This window comes from Melitaea cinxia, chromosome 22 (assembly GCF_905220565.1).
Source record: "Melitaea cinxia chromosome 22, ilMelCinx1.1, whole genome shotgun sequence".
NCBI lineage: Eukaryota > Metazoa > Arthropoda > Insecta > Lepidoptera > Nymphalidae > Melitaea > Melitaea cinxia.
In genome coordinates, this window is record NC_059415.1 from 3,747,938 (window position 1) to 3,767,568 (window position 19,631).

Consider the following 19,631-nt stretch of genomic DNA (forward strand, 5'->3'; position numbering starts at 1 on the left):
GATAAATCTTTAAATTTAAAATTTCCCCATCATCACTGAGCTTGAAAAATCAAAATATCAGTAACACAAAACAGCAAACATTTTAAATAGTTTACATCTTTTTAATAGTAGGTAGTGTAGTCGTCCAGTTATATATGTAATACTAATTTTACTAATGTTTTTAAAAACACATAATCCTTTACGTAAGTAGGTTAAATCCAAAAATAATATAACTTTATAAATTATGATTATATTTATAAATTTTAATAAAATACGGCAAGACAGTAACGGTTGAAATTTTTAAATGGTAAGTAATGACTATTTATTGCCATTCCAAAAGATGACATAAATTTTAAATGTATGTTGCCATATCTCACTAAAATCTATTACAACTTACCGCTATTTCTATACAACGTGTATGTTTAAACGATTTTCATAATAATTTAGGACCTTTTGAAAATTATATCACTTAGTTAAAAACATAGAGATACAGGACATAAGATTTAAATTTTTCGCAAATTTAAAACTATGTAAGTCTCAATAGGACCAGAAAATTAATAAATATCTAACAATGTGCTATTTATTTTATTTACACTACAAAATCTTAAACACATGCATTTCTTTTCTTAAAATTATCCTTTTTAAGTTAGACAGGTTTTTAACAAGATTCTTCTAAATGTATTAGCCTCATCTCACGCATATGGCAGGTTATCTAAGGGCCTGATTCACAGGCTGGTGATAAACTTATCTGAATATTGTAGTATCCAGAAGATAGAAGTTTTGATAATAATTTCTATTTCTATTTCATTTGTCCGAGGTATCTTTTAGCAACCAGTTAATCCAAAAGTTGTAGTTCATTATTTGAAGTAAAACAAGCACTAATAGCCAGTTTTATCTCCTGCTGACAAAACCTTATCAGAAACATATTTATTAGAAAAAAACGAGTGTGCTTTAGACCATACGACTGAAGTAAAACCCCTTTAGTAATAAGCTTGCACTGTGTCTTAGATATACGAAACGTAACTGGTTTATATGAGAGAAAGAAAATATCTGCTCACACGTCTCTCTTGCTCCGTCACCCGATCACCCTTTTCGTATCTCGTCACGCATTCACCGGCTTACTCGCTAAGTCAAGCGTGCTTAAAGAAGTTTTACTTCAAAAAAATATCAGAAACTTGTAAAACAGACCTTATGAAATCTAATGTCAATCGGCGAATGTTAATTATTTACAAGTGTACACTTCTATAGTTTTAACACAAGTATTGCAATCGACTCTGCAGCACCAGTGGAATTTGCACTGGCAGTGCTCCTTGACCACGATCTTCTTGGTGTTGTAGCCTCGTCCGCAACACATGACCGCGCATCCGTCTATACCAGCTGAGGTCCTGTTGCACTCCCTACCTGTTGTCCCTAGGGATCCCTGGTTGAGATAAAATATGTTATTTTATAAAATACTGTATAGTTTTGCATATGGTTTTATAGTTTGATTGCAAAAGGACATGTTATTAGAATAAAAAGTGCTTTGTAAGGATATTGTAGTGTTCAAAGTATGATGACATATATTAAGATAGAGTACGCTACGCTTCAGCCTGTAATATCCCACTACTGGGCATAGGTCTCTTTCCCCATGTAGGAGAAGGATCAGAGCTTAATCCACCACGCTGCTCCGATGCGGGTTGGCGGATATATTCCCTACTATCAGTAACGATCGTTATCAGGTGTACATGATAACAACCGGGACCGACGGCTTAACGTGCTCTCCAAGGCACGGTGGGGAGACCCACAAGGACTGCACAAATACCCAGACCACAGCAAACACCTGTATGTCCAATACAAATGTTTATCATGTGCGGGGATCGAACCCGCAACCGCCAGCGCAACTGTATGGTCAGTACAACACATCTCGAGAGCGGGGATCGAACCCGCAGTTGCTAGCGTAGTAGCATATTACTTTAACCACTAAACCTAAACATCAACACTATCTAAACTCTATATTTAGTGATTTATTTTATAATTTATATGCCAATGCAGACAGAAGACCACTTCTATACCCCCAAGATCGCTTTTCAGCGATAAGGCAGCCCTTTCCACCTAACGGTACCGTGCAAATATCTTCTATGTAATATTTTTGTTGTGGTGTACAATAAAGTGTAGTATTCTATTTCATTTACCATAGATTCGTTCCGTACGCAATAATTAGGCGAGTCCTCCAAGTAGACGAGATCCTGCGCAGTGGGCAGGCTGTAGTTAGGGTTGCTCAGGCGAAGCTTGCCGCGCCTCGACACCTTTACCTCAGTCGCGCCTTCGTATTTATCACGCAAGTAGTCTCCTATTAATTAAAATTAATTGTTATAACTTTTATTCGTATTTGATAAAATAAAAATTACAAACAAGAATTATATATGTCTGTTTTTAATTTCTTTGTATACCTACTCCGGTGTAGAGCATATATATATATATATATATATATATATATATATATAAATATTTACTAACGCCCCGCTCGCGGCTTCGGTTCATTGTTTATGCGATTCAGTGAAAATATTCTAGTGAATTTTTTTTTCGAAAACAGTTCAATTTGTGACTTTTATTCGTTACAAACATTCATAAATATATAGCGTTAAGTGAGACAAAAAGTTTTTTTTAATCTCAAGTTTCTTAACTTAACTGACGTACAAAAATGGATAGCTTGTTAAATAAATATTTCAAAATAATTACTTAATTAATTTTTATATTCACTAAAACATTCATAGTAAAGTGTTATACTACATTCGGTTTATAAAAATAAATCTTACAAATGTATATATATAGGTTTACAACGGATTTCAGAATAAAGAGACGAAAATTAGTACGAAACACGATTATTATGATTTTAAAATATCTTATTTAACTAAAAATCATTACTCGGGCGATTCATCAAAACTGTTCTTGAAGACTTTAAAATTGAACTCTTTAAGAGACAGTTCGTAAATAATACAAAATCGTTAAGATATAAGTAAAAAATTAAAAGAACTAAATAAAATTAATCTGTAATATATATTATAATCTGAATAGCTGCAGTCGCAAAAGGTAAAATTCGGTCGGAGAGGAACTCACAACCCCTAAAGCAGAAAGCAGAGTCATTGCAAACTACGCCAACGTACTAGTCAAAGATTAAGTATTAGTACTCTGCACTACCTACTATTGAAATAATATTAAATCTTCTTTAATTATAGACTAAGGAGTATCATTAGCTTATAGCGATAATAAATACACGTTTTGACCATTCTACGTCGCCGGCGGCATACGATATTATTTATTAGACCACCCGCTAGATGTCACTGTTAAGACTTAATATCTTTTAATAACAACCTTTAGGAAGATAGTTTCTGTTATAACTAGTAATTATTTATAAATTACGACTATTATGTTTAATTTTCACTATTATTTCAAGTTAGCTTTTTATATTTCGTTAGTTGAGGAGGCTTACGCGCTTTTACCTTAATTTTTAAACATTTAGATTTAAGTCAAGTAAGAGGCGTTAAAAAATAAAAAAATATATAAGAACATTCTCAAATTAACTTATTTTATTTTTAAGGTGTAATATTTTTTTATAGTTGATTTGAATTAAGAAATTTTAAATTATGCACCAACCCCACTGGAGCAGAGTGTTCGGACTCATACTCACTCATACATACTCACACAACATCACTCGGGGAAAGAGGCGAACAGGAGTGGGATTTTACAGGTTCAATCAATCAATCTAATTGGACATTACGTGAACAATAGACAGGTTAACTTTTACTTCTTGTCTTTAAATAATGTCTGTCACTGAATGTGGCCATATAGTAAATATTTTTTATTGAATTAATATTATTTTAATGCATTTAAGAAAGAAACGAATCAATAAAAAAGAATAACTTCATTTATATAAATTGTTGGTTAAAATATATACATTAATACGTTTTATAAATAATTCTTTAAAAAAGATATTTAGGAAAGTAAGATAACGAAAAGTATTATTCTATGAGTTATCAATTTATTAATATCACATATATTAATAAAACAATCACTAGGTATCTTTTGAGAAATTTAACATTCAGATTATCCACAATTTTTATTCATAAAAGGCTTACAAAATTAATAACTCTACGAGAAATATTCATTCAATATGATAAAATTATTAATCCGCCATTCACAGTAGCAAGGTCTCGTAAAATACGCAGTCAGATTACGCTCTCAAAAGATATGGTAAAGTCGGTAAGGAACGTAAATAACTTAACTTATGTCGTATTTAGTTCATAGCTTTGGCTTAGCGTTGGCGCGTAGTGCCTTCTGTATTGATATGGTTATCTCAATCTATAAATAATCTGTATTACATACGTACTTAAGCGGGAAAAGAAAACACAAATGTCAGAATGACAGACAATCGTGTTATTTCCGCGAAATATATTTATTTTATAACTCTGCGAACTGAAAAATAGCTTTTTTGTTAAATTCTACGCGGACGAAGTCGCGGGCACAGCTAGTATGGAATATGAATTTGAATGACTTTCTTGGCTTTTTTACAATTTATTTCATTCAAAGTAGCCTAAGTTAGTCCTTATTACATCAGCTATCTGCCGGTGAAAGTCCTGTCAAAATCGTTCCAGCCGTTTAAGAGATTAGCCGGAACAAACAGACAGACAGAAAAAATTGTAAAAAATGTCATTTTGGTATATATACCGTGTTACCATCATACGGATGTACATATATATGTAGTAAAACGCCGAACGGTTATTTTAATATTACGAACAGACACTGCAATTTTATTTATTTTTATAGATGAAAGTCTAATAAAAAATAACAAGAAAAGCGATTGTTTTAGAACAAGACAATTTTATTTTTATCTGCTTGCTTCTCTATCCATGTTTAGACGCATCTTATGGATACGCGATTTATATATATTTAACATCTGGTATATCAAACTCTTCGTATCCTAAGCTATCATACATAACCAATTTACATTATACATTCAAATAGTTAAAAATCATTGACAAACCGATATCATACTACATATGTCCCTGCGGGAGTAAGATCTGATAAAGTAGGTACTTTGCATTACTCCGACACTTAATTTACATAGATGAAATTTATTTGTTAATGCTTCTCTATAACTTCTATATTTAGTATATTCTAACAAAATATGATAAATACCATAAATCTTGCCACAAACATTACAATTTTGGGTATCTGTCTTTTTTATTCGGAATTCATTCATTGTAATATTTGCATACCATGGTTTTACAGGACACACGATTGTTTTGTACCATAATGATGCCTTAGTCTTTTGGGATAAGCGAACTTTTATATTTCAAACTAGCGGTGCTCGCGACTACGTCCGCATGGAATAGTGACTTTAGATGTTCAACGTGATTCTTTAAATTGGCATAACTTTTTTATTTATGAACCAATTAACATGAGACAAACACTAAATGTTAAGCTAAACTTGCCACAATAAAAGCCGCATTCAAACCGGACAAGCCGTTTCTGAGATAAGCGTGCACAAGCGCACAGATAAACAGACAAAAATCTAACAATCATTGTTTTGGGTGCTAAACAATCAGATAAAAAAGATTCATAATTTACCTAAAAAAATGTAGTGACAGAAAGACATTAAACGAAAACCCCATGGGACCTTAACCGTTCAGTGTAGAAATTAATTTCACATGTACCAGGACAACATGAAGCGACAGGAGGATTAATAGGTCTCATTAGCTTCTTAATATCAGATAACGGAATACAATGGGAGATCATTTACTCGGTTACGGAATGTTACTTTTGGTATCTGCTTTGAATGGTTCTTAATGGAGTGATTTGTATGTGAAATGTATTGGATACGATTTATTCCAGACCTATTGGCAGGGGTTATGGCAGTTATATCGGAAATATAGAATATTTATAATAGTTATCAATATCTTGGAAAGGGAAGAGTTTTAGGGTATTTTTGTTTGAAAATTTTGTATTAAGTTAAGCTTCGTTAAACTTTACATGAAGAAATAAATAATAAGTGCAACAAAAAGCGATGCAAGCATCTATAATCGCTTCCCATGTGTATTTTTTCGCTTTGGCACTACTTTCCTGATGCGCACAGCTAAGGAATGGAACTCGTTGCCCGCGTCTGTGTTTCCCGAACGATACAATCTGGGTGCCTTCAAGGCCAGATTGAATAGGCTGTTATTAGGCAGGCATGCCCCACCTTCGACCGCATCGTCACTTAACATCAGGTGAGATTGTGGTCAAATGCTTGCCTATTTGTCATTAAAAAAAAAAAATTGGAAGCATTACCTATACACATAAGGATAACCGTTTAAATAATTTATGAAACATACCGATTTCCCTGAATGAGGCTAGTTGCTGCCAGCAGGTGATGAGACTACAGGATCCAGACACACCGTGGCATTTGCACGTGACCTGCGACTTCTTTATGACCGCCTAGTATTGCAAAAAAAAAGAAATTGAAATTATTATTATTAGGTGTTGTTATTCTTCTTATTTTGCCCTTAATGTATCTTTTATTAACTTCAAACGTTGACCCCACATACATTATATAAAAAAATATTATGTCAAATTAACTTATATGGTAAAACCGGGAGAGATGCCGCAGTGGGATAGATGCCTCATGTTCTAAAAACCTAACATCCCGAACTCACAAATAAAAATTAATCGCATAAGTAGGAGTCGAAGACACCCCGTACCTCGGATATCCACAGATATTCGTGTGGCAAGGACGCGTTTGGATCGTGTGTGTAATTTTCTCCGTGGCGAAATTTAAAAACACGTCAAAGTTTTAAAGGTTAGTATTTAAGGTTGTATAATTTTATAAATAGTAATAAATTCCGTTATATTTTTTATCACGTCTATATACTGGGTCATTGAGTCTGCATATAGTTGTAAATAGATGCTATTTTGTTTATAATTTATTTAAAAAATACGTGGGCATCTATCCCAATCACAAAGGATAGTTGCCCTGATTTTTTGAGGTATAGGTGCCCTTACCATATACAGAGTAAGTTTATATGTATAAATTTTTTTTGTGTCTGTTATGTTTTTTATGTATTTAGGTATATTTATGTTTGGATGTTTTACTGATTCTAGCAGAACTATGCCACGAAAATATAAAAGAAAGGAAGGAATGCGAGCTCGAATATGTTCTTGGACTATAGAAAACCTACAGTCAGCTGTCGATGAGAAAGTATGATTGTGCAATGTGCATGTTGACACTTGATATGAATATTTTAGACCAACAATTAAGAATTTATACTTTTGTTGAATAAATGCTTGTAAAATTTAATTAAATTATATATATATATATATATATATATATATATATATATATATATATATAGTATAGTCTGTGTGATATAAAAATTATATTCTAATTATAACAATTAAAACATATAAAAAACACAAAAAAAATTTCATTGCTATGGCCCATGTTTCTTGGAGACAATCGATGTTTTAGGAGTAGCCTAACCTAGCATTTGGTTTGGTTTTTCGTTTACACGGTTTAAAGGGCATCTATCCTACTCACTATTTTCATGGTGAGGCAACTATCCATACAGATAGGCATCTATCCTCAAAAAAAGGGTTCACGAAAAGCTAATTTCTGCTTAATCTGCATTGGCTAGGTTGAAAAAAAATAGTCATAATTCAACATAAAAGATTGAGCTAGCTATATTAATAAAAATTATTCGTATAAAAATAATATTTTTAAAATTAGGTGGCTATTTCAAAAAGTGAGGCATCATCCCGGTTTTACCCTACACTCGTTTTATTATGACTAAGTTACCACTTAAGGAGGTAGCGTAATAAAAAAATTTGTAATCTATGAACTATTTAATTATGCTATAAAGGTAAAAACAAAAACTGTTACGTTTTTCAAAATAAATTGTGACATATTTAATTCATAATGTTGTTTAACCAATATTTTGAGCTCGTTAAAGAGTGGAATAATTGGTATTGTATGTCATAAATGATATTGTATAATTATATGCTTATCGTCTGATATTAATAATTTTTGCGAAAAAAGTAGTTTGATTGAAATTCATTTTGATGTAACTAATATGTGCTGTATTTTCTTTTTTTTGTTTTTATTTTTATTTTTTATTTCTTGATTCAATGACGCGTGTGGTTTGTCTATGTAAAGTTAGAAAAAAAAGTTAAATTATTGTGTGTACAAAACTGTTTGTCAACTACTTACGGACGTAGTAGTTAATTTAATACGCATTATTCTGAACAACTGAACAGACTGACAACTAAATTGACAACTGACTAGACAACTGAAAGAGTATTCCTTAGATTTTGGTCACATTTTAATGAAATCACACGAATGAATTATCAAAGTCAGTACACCAAGTAAAAAGTTATGAAGCAAAATACACAAAGTTCACTTTAGTTGAGAACTCCCTCCTTCTTTAGAAGACTGTTAAAAATAATAATATTATACTCATGGTAAAAAATTGTATAATATATTTGACATACTCTCCTGCCAGCTTCGTTATTATGCCGGTTCATCAGCTGCCTGCCTTGCTCCCGACTACCTCGTTTTACTTTACGTTCCCGCTCTCGTATGTCCACAAAGCCTTCGGTGAACCTGTTGAAACATTTATTTCATGAGAAAACGGCAAGCTCGATACTGGATCGATTGATTTAATTAAATACAACCATTTTTAATTATAATATTTTATTACAAATAATTAATTTATTTACGTAATCTGCAGCAGCAATAAATAATAACACAATTGGACAAATTAGTTCTGGGTTTCAAGTTTTTAACTTATTTAGACCTGTTGCCTACTTAGTCAAAGAAGTGAACCTAGTCATGATGGTTCTGATTTGTTATCTAATAAACAAAATACCTAGGCAAATGTATAGAATAATGTTTAAAATAACCTTTTTTTATTTGCTAAGCAAATAGTATTTAGTATACACTATTTACTCTAGTAAATCATTTCAGGTTTTAAATAAATTTGTTCAGAAGTTTTGATGTGATGCAAGATCGGTACAGTCACATAATTGTGTTTGCTCGCAAACGAAAAAAAACCGACTTCAATTACATCGACAAGTAATACAACGTAGATCGACGAAAAAATAGTCAAGCAACTACGCGTTATCAAAGATTACTTAAAAAGTAGTTATCAGATCTCGATAAAATTTATATGTGACTACATGATAAACATCAGCTTTCGATTAAATTAAAAATTATCAAAATGGGTACACCCAGTAAAAAGTTATTGCGGATTTTCGAGAGTTTTCCTCGATTTTTCTGGGATCCCATCATCAGATCCTGGTTTCCTTATCATAGTACCAAACTAGGGATATCTCCTTTCCAACAAAAAAAGAATTGTCAAAATCGGTACATCCAGTAGAAAGTTAAGCGGTTATAATACAACGTAGGTCGACGAAAAAAGCGTCAAGTAAAAACGCATTATTAGATATAACTCGAAAAGTAGTTGTTAGATCTCAAATAAATTTAAATGGGACCAATTGGCACACACCACCTTTCGATTAAAACAAAATTTGTTGAAATCAGTCTACCTGGTCAAAAGTTCTGATGTAACATACATAAAAAAAAAAAAAAAAAAAATACAGTCGAATTGAGAACCTCCTCCTTTTTTGGAAGTCGGTTAAAAAGAGGCAGAAAAATAAAAATTTAAAGATTCATTTAATTTATAAATATTCTGTAATTTTAATTTAAAAAATCCAAACTGAATTGGACCAGTTTCAACTTTATTAAGATTAATGCAATATGTTGGTATTGGTGTATGGTCATTTCTAGTATGGCCTGATTAAGGTGGTTACAACAAGAAATTAATTATTATGCCATGGTATTGAAATCCAACGAACTGCGCCATAGCGACCCAGCCTATTATAATACTAATAAAAATAATATATGTTCCCTTCGATTCAGTACGACACATATCTTCTAAAAAAATAATTAAAACTAACTCTTTTTTAAAACTTGAATTAGTTCTTTACCGACACCAGTTAATTTAAGTTACAAGTTGAATTTTTATTAAACTTTTCACTCCAGTAATCAGACACAACTAATGTCATTTAGGCCGAGTTGCAAGAAACAAAATTAAAATTTAAGTAGAGGTTAAACTAATTTAATCACAAGAAATTCATACATTTCTTGCGATTAAATTAGTTTAATCACTACTTAAATTTTAATTTTGTTTCGTGCAACTCGGCGTAAATCTATATAATTAACTACTACAGTAATATATTTAATATTATTAGAAAATAAATAAATAAAATCACATAAAGATCACGTTTCTAAACATTTTAGCTATTATATTTCATTAATTTTTGTCATAGTAATTTATGATAAAACTAGGCAACAAATCTTGAAAACTGTTTTTATAGTATTGTATTTAGTTTTTACAAATACTTTTAAAGTTTTATAAAAATGAAATAATAATAATAACATACACTAATCTAAGTAAAAATGAGAATAGTATATTATTTTAGTTCCCTAATTATATTTTATATACATACGTATAAAATAAGCTCAACGTAGTGTCATTAGGCTAGAAGACTTATAAGTTTCATAAGCGCCTTATAACTTTATAAGTTTCTCTATCATTTATACTGCTCCTGGTACATCACAGTTCCAAATGGGAAAGGCAGGAAAATTGGAAAGAGATAGCAATAAAACGAAAGCTACCAATAAATAGAGACAGCTAAAGTTTTCACATTTTCATTGGGTTACGCCCACTGCTACGAAAGCTCTACGTCGTATCGATTAGTAGCCTGTTTACTTAATTTAGAAAACACGGCCTTGTTGTGATTGAAATAGAATTTAAGTTCCTTTGTATGATTGATGATACCATTCAAATTTATAAAAATGCGATGAAATAATAGTGTTTAGGATAAGGACAAATTAATTTATTAAAAACAGTAACATAATAAACATAATGCTTAAAATGCGGTATTTCTTTCCATTGTATATCTGAAGTTGTAGAAAATATCTTTAAAATAGTTAAGATATACATGTTAGCGTGATCCAGATTAACTATCCTCAACGGTTTATGTATTCCTGGTCGATAGTAGCGAATTTAAGCATGGTTAACGCCGTTTAAACCCGGTTTATCCGGGTTTAAGAAAAATCACCGTTCTTCGTTTACTCATTTTAACCATTACAAAGTGAACATACTTTGTTTTCGGAAAATGAGCATTATTTGTCGCACTTGTTAAGTGGTAGTCCCAAAACGAATACAATTTTGATTTAATTATTGGCTAAATTTAATTTAATCTATTAGACTTCATTTTCAGGCTCGAAATGGGTTCTATATATATACCTTCCTTTTCATATTTTACCATCCAAAAAAATGTTCATGGTAAATACAAGTTACATTATATTTTTACTATCCGGTATAACGGTTTTACCATAAATTATACATTATATTTTAAAACGAGTTAAATCATAAAAGTCACGAAATCTACGTATCATTTGAATTGCTTCACAAATTCCTTCAGACCTCTCGCAATCTGATGCTCGCCTGGTGAGAAAAATATTCGAATGCGGGAAAATCTTCTTTATGAAGTAAAGACGGTATTTCTCTCGTGGTCGGTCGGTATCCTTTGGAACATTCCTCACTCAAATTCCAATCATTCTTTAACCTCCTAACAATTCTGCGGTCCTAATTGAGAAAATTCAAACAACTGAAATATCGGAAAAGCTTTTTTAAAGTATTCGCGATAAAAATCTTAAAAAGCAGTCCAGTTTCCTTTACAGGTATTCCCCAAATACTGCTTAGTACGAATCGTATAATATAATTTAATATTAATTGGCTCATTCATACTCCATCTACGTTATGGAATCCTGGTATTTGAAGGCTTGAATTTTCCCAAAGCCGCGTGATCGTCCGTAATTTAATAAAACCGAACGTAGTCCCTCTTCGAAGCTTGATAGCGTACTGAATGAAAACAACTTGGTCTGAAATAAGCTCCTGTTCACAATGCAATATCCTTACGGTTTCTGCTCTCCCAATAATACAACCTTAAAAGTGTGGTGGCGCCTTAAATTTGCATCCCCTTTAAACGAAATAAGAGAGAAAATGCTTTAGAAAATTAAAACAAAAAATATTGCCCCTTTGTTGAGTCAATTTACTTGTAATTAGATTTTGCCGCAACTTATTTTGATGTACCTAAATTTTTTTTCCGCACGCTTGCTTAGGGAGTAAGCTGGTGAATAAGTGACGAGAACGTTACGGAAAGTGTGATCGGGCGAGGCGAACGGAAGTTAACAGGGATATAAGTTAGTGAAGGTAGAAAAAGAGAGATTTACGTTTCGTAAGTTTTACTTCAGTTGTGTGGTCTAAAGCTGACTCGTTTTTTTAAGAATATGGATCATCATCATAACTTCAGCCTATCGCAGTCCACTGTTGGACATAGGCCTGCCCAAGTTCGCGCCACACATTCCGGTCTTCCGCAATCCTCATCCAGCCTACACCGGCAACCTTACGTAGATCATCGGTCCATCGGGCCGGAGGACGTCCCACACTGCGTTTGCCAAGACGCGGTCGCGGAAGAATATGGATGGGGAGTACATATTTTGAGCGAAAAATATGTAGATATCTATTATTCAAATAATTAAAAAAAAGACTGTTTTTATGGCCCGTTGGTGGTTAACAACGACGAAATAATGTTATTTCCTCCATTGAAACAGTTTACAGTTTTCACTATGGGAGTAGCAGTAATATGACATTTGTCCTCTTGTTTATTTAAGAATTTCAGCTTAAAATAACACTACTTATTATTGAATTAGTTATTTCTAAAAATATATCTTAGATCTACATAAATAAAAATAAATCTGACCAAATTGACTGAACCAAATTCTTTTTGGCAGTTTCACGGTTTGTTTTAAAGAAAATAAAAAAATTAAAATTATTGTCAAGAAAAAAATTACAGTACTATGTTTGCCGGGTTAATGTAAATTTCTATTTATATTAACCTGCTGACAAAATCTCTCATCTCATTGGCCTTAGTCCGTCTATTGCAGACGATTTAGACAGTGTCAAAAAGACACTGTGTCGCCTAGGTCACTTTTCAGGAAAACGCAGAGTTGCCTAAGCTCTGCGCCACCCTCTCGACCTCACTGGCTAGGCCCACAAGAACGACGAGTAGATACGTGTGGAGCCAGTTCAGCTGCGGGAGTCTCTCGCATTTTAGACCTATGCCACAAATGATTGACGCAGACCCCATTCCGGGTTTCAAATGAATTTTTCCTTCTCCAGGACCCTGACGATTTTAGGCTTTAAGGTTTATTCTTCGGTCGCCTTTTACGACCCCCACGGGAAGAAAGCGGGTGGTTCTACTCGGCCGACACCACACGCCATACTAATGACAAAATCTATTACTTGAGTTGTTATAGCTATTTATAAATACTGAACTTATGTTTTATTTATTTTCGAATCACTAACAGGTTTTTTACTCAAAAAATATTATATTTTGAAAGCTTCACTTATCTTCTTTGTACATGCTTATACGTATGAAGAAATAAATTATAGGTGCCTAATTAAGAAGTTATTTAGTTTTATTCAACTGCATGTGATTTGTGTTTAGGGGACAGATAGACAGACTAACCTTTTAATTGTGGGTTTGGCCTCTGCACTCACTGTATAAATAGAGTACTGTAGAGACAATGCTTCGACGGCCAATATAAAAAATTGATATTTCTTCTATAAAAAAAAAATACTAAAACAAGAGAGAATTTTTTTTCAAAATTAGAGAAGATATTAAAAAAACTTCTTCCAAGCTTAAAACTAGTGACTTTAGGGGGACGAAAATATATTTTATGCTGCCTACTTTCTTTATTTTTGTTCAACAGAGCGCCACGGTTGAACATTTGAATGAGTAAAAGAATTTTCTTAAAATTCCATAAAAAATATGTTTTTGTACATAATATGATTCGTTCAAACATTTTATCAATGTTGTTAATATTGAAATTACTGAAGTGCGGTAAGTACCTTTTTAAAAAATATTTGATCAGATTGCATTATTTTCACATTTTCAAATTAAAATCTCCGCCATAACTGTTTCCAACGTTTAAACTCCTGTATGCGTCTGAATTCCTGGTGCGATACCTGTCGTCAGCCATGACTTGACAATCGTGAAGCGATTCTGACAGCGGAAGCTTTACTAGAATTTAATTATTTAAATAGAAAAATTATTGCGAGTCATTATTACAAAGATTTGTAGGTATTTCTTATTTTCGCCATCTTGTTCCCATACGTACAAAATTGAAAAAAGGGTACACGTACGATTTTTACATAAGATTTATAAACACTTTATTGTTCTATGGCTAAATATCATTGCCATTTTTTTTTAAATTGGGGTCTTAAGGTATATTAAAAAAAACCGTTACACCTGAGAAGAGAACAGGTGCATTTTTTACCTGTCTTGCGTTTCACCTGAGTACTAGGATATAAGAAATTTGCAGGATGTGTTTTTACCTTTGCACACACATTTTATTAGTACAGGTACACGCACACTACGGTTACACCAAGATTTGTCCGTCCAAAACAATTTTGGTTACGTTATTTAGATTGTAGTCACCAGGACATACATTTTCATTGGAACGAGAAGGTAATATTCTCTTTCTCTCTGTCTTTTTCATTAAAAACTCATAGGGAAAACCGCTACCTTGCGCCGTCCCTGTTTCACACAACGTCGGTATCTTTACCGTTGTAATGTAGAATGAACGTATTTATAGGTGTGACTGTGTGAGTAAGAGCGACAGGTAAGATTTTCCTTCTATACCTTACTGATCCCCTAGTAAGCAGGTACGAGGTAAGACAGGTGGTTTCTCCCGGTTGAAATTTTGTAATTTGGATTGAGAAAAAAAAATTGTTGTGTAAATAAATATAATAATAGATAATAAGAATGATTGTTTTAATTTGTTATAAAATTTGAGTATTGATGCATTGCTAAAATCACTAACGTCCGATAGGGCTATAATTTTTATACTTTTGCAGGATTTCTGTTTACGAATGTGAAAAATTAAAGTAAAAGAAGTGACCAGTCATTAAATACGTTTAAATTCAAACTTTTTTTGTTAGTTTTTAAATTTTAAAGAATTAATTATTTAAAAGATTAATTTTGTATGAGTAACATAAAAAATATAGTATTTAAATGGAATTGTTTCTTTTTTTTGTCTTAAAATATTTTATTGTTGCTTTAACCCTATTATGAAATTAGACACAAAATGTAAAAAATAATAATCTGGTGACAGGAAAACATAAATCATTAGCGGTGGTTTCATTTAATAGATAACAAAAATATTGAAATATTTCTATCTCTATTGTTTTAGAAATAGTGTAGTAGTCTAGTTGAAACATAGTTTGAGCTACAAGGATAACATAAGTAGAAAGATATAAAGCTAGACCGTAGTTTCACAACAAGTAAATTTTAGTATCAAGAGCTTTTATAGAATCGTGGAAACATTTTTTTTTCTTTGAAAAGTTAATGTTAAGTGAAGTAAAATTCATAATTTGCTCTACCGTAAATAAAAAAATTAGAATTTTATTTGTGTTTGAATGTTACTGTGTTTAAACTTTTTCATATTTACGTAGTTTCGTAATTACATCCAAATGTTTATTCCAAACTTCTGATAAGAAATTTAAAATAAAAAATTGTGTGTCAGGTCCGTCACGAAACTGGAATTTACTAGTTAAGAACGATTGCTGTGTTATTTATAAAATAAAATATTATATTAAATAATTTAAATTATAATTAATTAAAAAAAAATCTTAACGTAATTTGACGCTTGCAACCTATGCTGTAAAACATCACTAATTGTCAGCTTCGCTGAGCGTCAGCGTCAGTTTTTTCACATAATTTTACTTCCCATACTTTTTTTACACCACGGACTTGATACACGGGCTGTATGTTGTAGATATTTATTTATTATTTATTTATCTATTTATATATTTTTCCTATAACTCCAATAATATTCGGTGCACGCAATATTGCTTACTTGTAACCATACTCGAGGTTATCCCCGCAACCTCCCCACACCCAGTCGCTGTGTAAGTGCCGGGGCCTCGCCGCTCGGCTGCACCCACATGACGAAAGCCGACCATCTCGACAGGCACGGGATATAGCAAGCGATACTCCCGCTGCGGTGATGGCGTGAGTGAATGCAGTTTCCCTTGACGCTACAAAAAAAAAAATAGTGTATTTCAAACCATTTTTGCCATTTCCAAGCTGTAGGTCTTTTAAACCTCCAGTACAGTACACGTTTCACACTTAATGGCATCTCATAGAATGTAAATTCTGTGCTGGAGTCCCGAGACATGTGCAAAACAATCTCGAACGTCCAGACCACAACAAAAATCTAGTCTAAAACCAATATTTGTTAAGTACGCGGATCAAACCCACGACTGTTTGTGTATCAACTAGTGATTGTGACCACTGTCTGATAATACTTCGTCAAATAAAGTAACGAGTAACGTTGTTTAATAACAAAACCATATTTACTTAAGCTGAGACATTTTTATCACATTTTAATATTTAACAATATCGACTTTTTTTCTTTGGAAACAAAAGAAAACCTATACATATTATTATGTTATGTAACAAATGTTTTAACTAACAATGTAATAACAAAACTGCAACTTCGTCGGCTTGATCCTAAATAAATAAAAGAATACTTGTAAAATAAAAGCTAGAAACGCTACTATAAATCAGTTGGTGTCGACCGGTGCTACTGACATCGCTCTGAGAAGATTTAGAGCTTTCAACTACAACTTGAAAGCTCTAGGTGAAGTTAAACTTTGCACAGATAAAAAATGGATAAAAGTTTCGAATTGAATAAATTTAAAAAGATTTACAAAAGTATAATATTTTTGTATTCTGGTAAAAGTTCAACTCGTTTTATTCTTATATCTTCGGAAAGGAATATCTTGGTTAGACAACGTAAGTGATTTACAATTTACGTAAATCATAAAAAAATCAGTCTATTGTGTCAAATGATATTGCGAGGTAAATGAATTGTATCAATATACTTTTTTTTTTAAATAGAGATTATCGAGATTAAACCAATTCTTTATTGTTATTATTAACTATTGTTATTAATGTGAACAGACCCTCTATAAAAAATAAAGATAAAAAAACTATTGTTAATATATTTTATTATTTACTTACCGCCTTGGTCAATCAATTTCGTAATCTTATTAATATGTTACTAATTTTAATTACAACGAAATTTCTAACAATAGTAAGGAGAGCATATAATATAATCCTACCAAATAAACTTTGGGTATAGTTATATCATACTTATCATGACGACGACCGCTCTGGCCTAATGGTGCGTGCACCGTGTCCGCAGCACCTAAAGGCCGACGGTCGCGGATTCGAATCCCGCTTGGAGTGGATATTTGTGTGTATACAATTATTTATTTCCGGTGTGATTGTTAGTCCTTGTGGGTCTCCCTACCGTGCCTCGGAGAGCACGTTAAGCTGTCGGTCGCAGTTGTTATCATCTACTCTTGATAGCGATCGTTACTCATAGTATATATCCGCCCCATCGCCGCACCGCAGCACGATGGATTAAGCTCTGATCCTTCTCCTTCGCGCGGAAAGAGTCCTATGTCCAGCAGTGTCATATTACAGGCTGAAGCATATGTCATAAACTGGTAGAGTACATTGACCTAACCGAATACTTCTAATCTCATAGTTGTATTTAAAATCGATATCTATATTTTATAAAAAAGAGAACTATCGTGAGTAAATCTGTATGGATGGAGTATTTATATTTGACTTATTTTTATCTAATCAAACAAGTGACATTAACCCCTTTGATCTTCTGTTAAGTTGAGGTACTTCTCCAGTCAGCGTGCTACAGATTTTAAGCAAGGTATTGTCTGCTGTGTTTTTGCTTGTTAAAATAATCCATTGCCATAAGTATAGTTCCACTAAAACATTTATATCAATGTTTTGATATCTATTAAACTATCTTCACATTTGCATGGGCTTCTAAAGATGAAAACTATTGTTTTCACACTATTTTCACCCAAATTACAGAAAAAAATTGCTAGTTTAGATATGTATGGTAAATTGATAGCAATTTACTCGTATACAAACAAGTTTCATGAATATTTTAATAATATAGGTCAAAAGAAAGTAATACAAAAGAAGCAAAAATAAAAGAAACGAAATGTCCCTCTATGACGTAATAAACGGCTTTTATGATATTTTTATTGTCCTTCATTGCAAACGATTGCCTCGGCCTCCATTAGCGCATGTTTATGGATCTTGCTAGTAAATAAAATAAATGTTACCAATTATTTTACATCCACATATAGTCTATTTCACGTACGATGGGTACGGTGACACATGTCAAATTAACTCTATAGTGAGGTGACCATGCATAATTAATTGATGTAATTCGATTATCGAGTACAAATGCGGTTAACCTTTAATCGACTATATAAAAAAAAAATTTAACTGCTTATTAAAAATTAATCATCGCTATAGTGAATAAATAATATTTTAAGGGTGGTGTTAAACGCGAGAAATGAGCTATCGACAAACCATTAACACAGCTCACGTGGCAAATTATTAGTCGTTCGCCTTTACCCTCCGGTACTTTAGTCGAAGAATGAGCAGTGTCGTCTGTCCATACTTTGCCAACAGTATGATTGGCGTTCAAACATGTCTAGTCAAGGAATACTACGTTGTTCCAATCCGTAATGTTTTTCGCCTTTTCTAAGAATGTCTCAAAGTTTTCACGCACTTTTCCGTTTGTTAACTTTTTTTTTTATTTTATGGAAATCCAATTTTATTTAAAAGTCGCCATAACGATGTCACACTCCCATTAAATAATTTAGCACCTTTCAAAGACATTAATTATTGTAAAACTGTGGGTAACTCATTTCTCCGCTAACAATCATATTCAACCTCAACGACCAAACATTTATTTCCTTTGCCTCTTTTTGGGAGTCAATAACTTATTATCTTCCATATTGGTGTCACCATACTTTTCTTTACTTATTTTTGACACTAAGCTGTGTGGCTACGGCAATAAAGAATATAGCCACCAGCGTCTCTTCCCGTGAGTGTCGTAGGAGGCGACTAAGGGATAACACAGTTCCACTACCACCTTGAAAACTATAAAGCCGACCGATAGCGGGATAACCATTCAACTGCTGGCTTTGAAATACACAGGCCGAAGACGGGCAACAGCGTCTTCAGTGCGACAAAGCCAGCCCTGCGGTCACCAACCCGCCCAGCGTGGTGACTATAGGCAACACACATAAGTTCACGCCATTTTTTGGCACGAGCTTGTGGAGGCCTATGTCCAACAGTGGACTGCGATAGGCTGAAGTAATTTTTGACACTGTATTACGCTTAATTTCAAGTGCCTGTGCAACTCGATCCACTATGTGGTTGACAGATAGTAATGGACCGCTATTTTCTCACTCCCTTTCAAAGTATTCCCGAAAGCGGACAACCAATTGACTGTTTGTAACGGTCTTCTTTTGTTCTTTTCGGCATTTTAGAGAACAGTACACACACACACAAAATGAATAACTAAAAAAATAATAACAGAACTTAACAACAATAAAACAGCAACAAATACAACTTTAGCAACTGGCAAATCCAAAACACGGGAAGCATACAAG

General features: G+C 32.7%; 1 protein-coding gene across 1 annotated transcript in view; it reads right to left on the reverse strand.

Annotated features, from left to right (window-relative positions):
• Positions 1–956: 956 nt before the first annotated feature.
• Positions 957–19,631, reverse strand: part of LOC123664682 (protein Wnt-5b-like) — a 72,572-nt gene continuing 53,897 nt past the window's right edge. The window contains exons 4-8 of the mRNA XM_045599191.1: positions 15,983–16,163; positions 8,482–8,593; positions 6,330–6,432; positions 2,151–2,308; positions 957–1,399 (exon numbers count right to left, since the gene is read on the reverse strand). Of these exons, the coding sequence (XP_045455147.1) occupies positions 1,202–1,399; positions 2,151–2,308; positions 6,330–6,432; positions 8,482–8,593; positions 15,983–16,163 (752 nt within the window). The 3' untranslated portion in view covers positions 957–1,201. The remainder of the gene's footprint in view (positions 1,400–2,150; positions 2,309–6,329; positions 6,433–8,481; positions 8,594–15,982; positions 16,164–19,631) is intronic.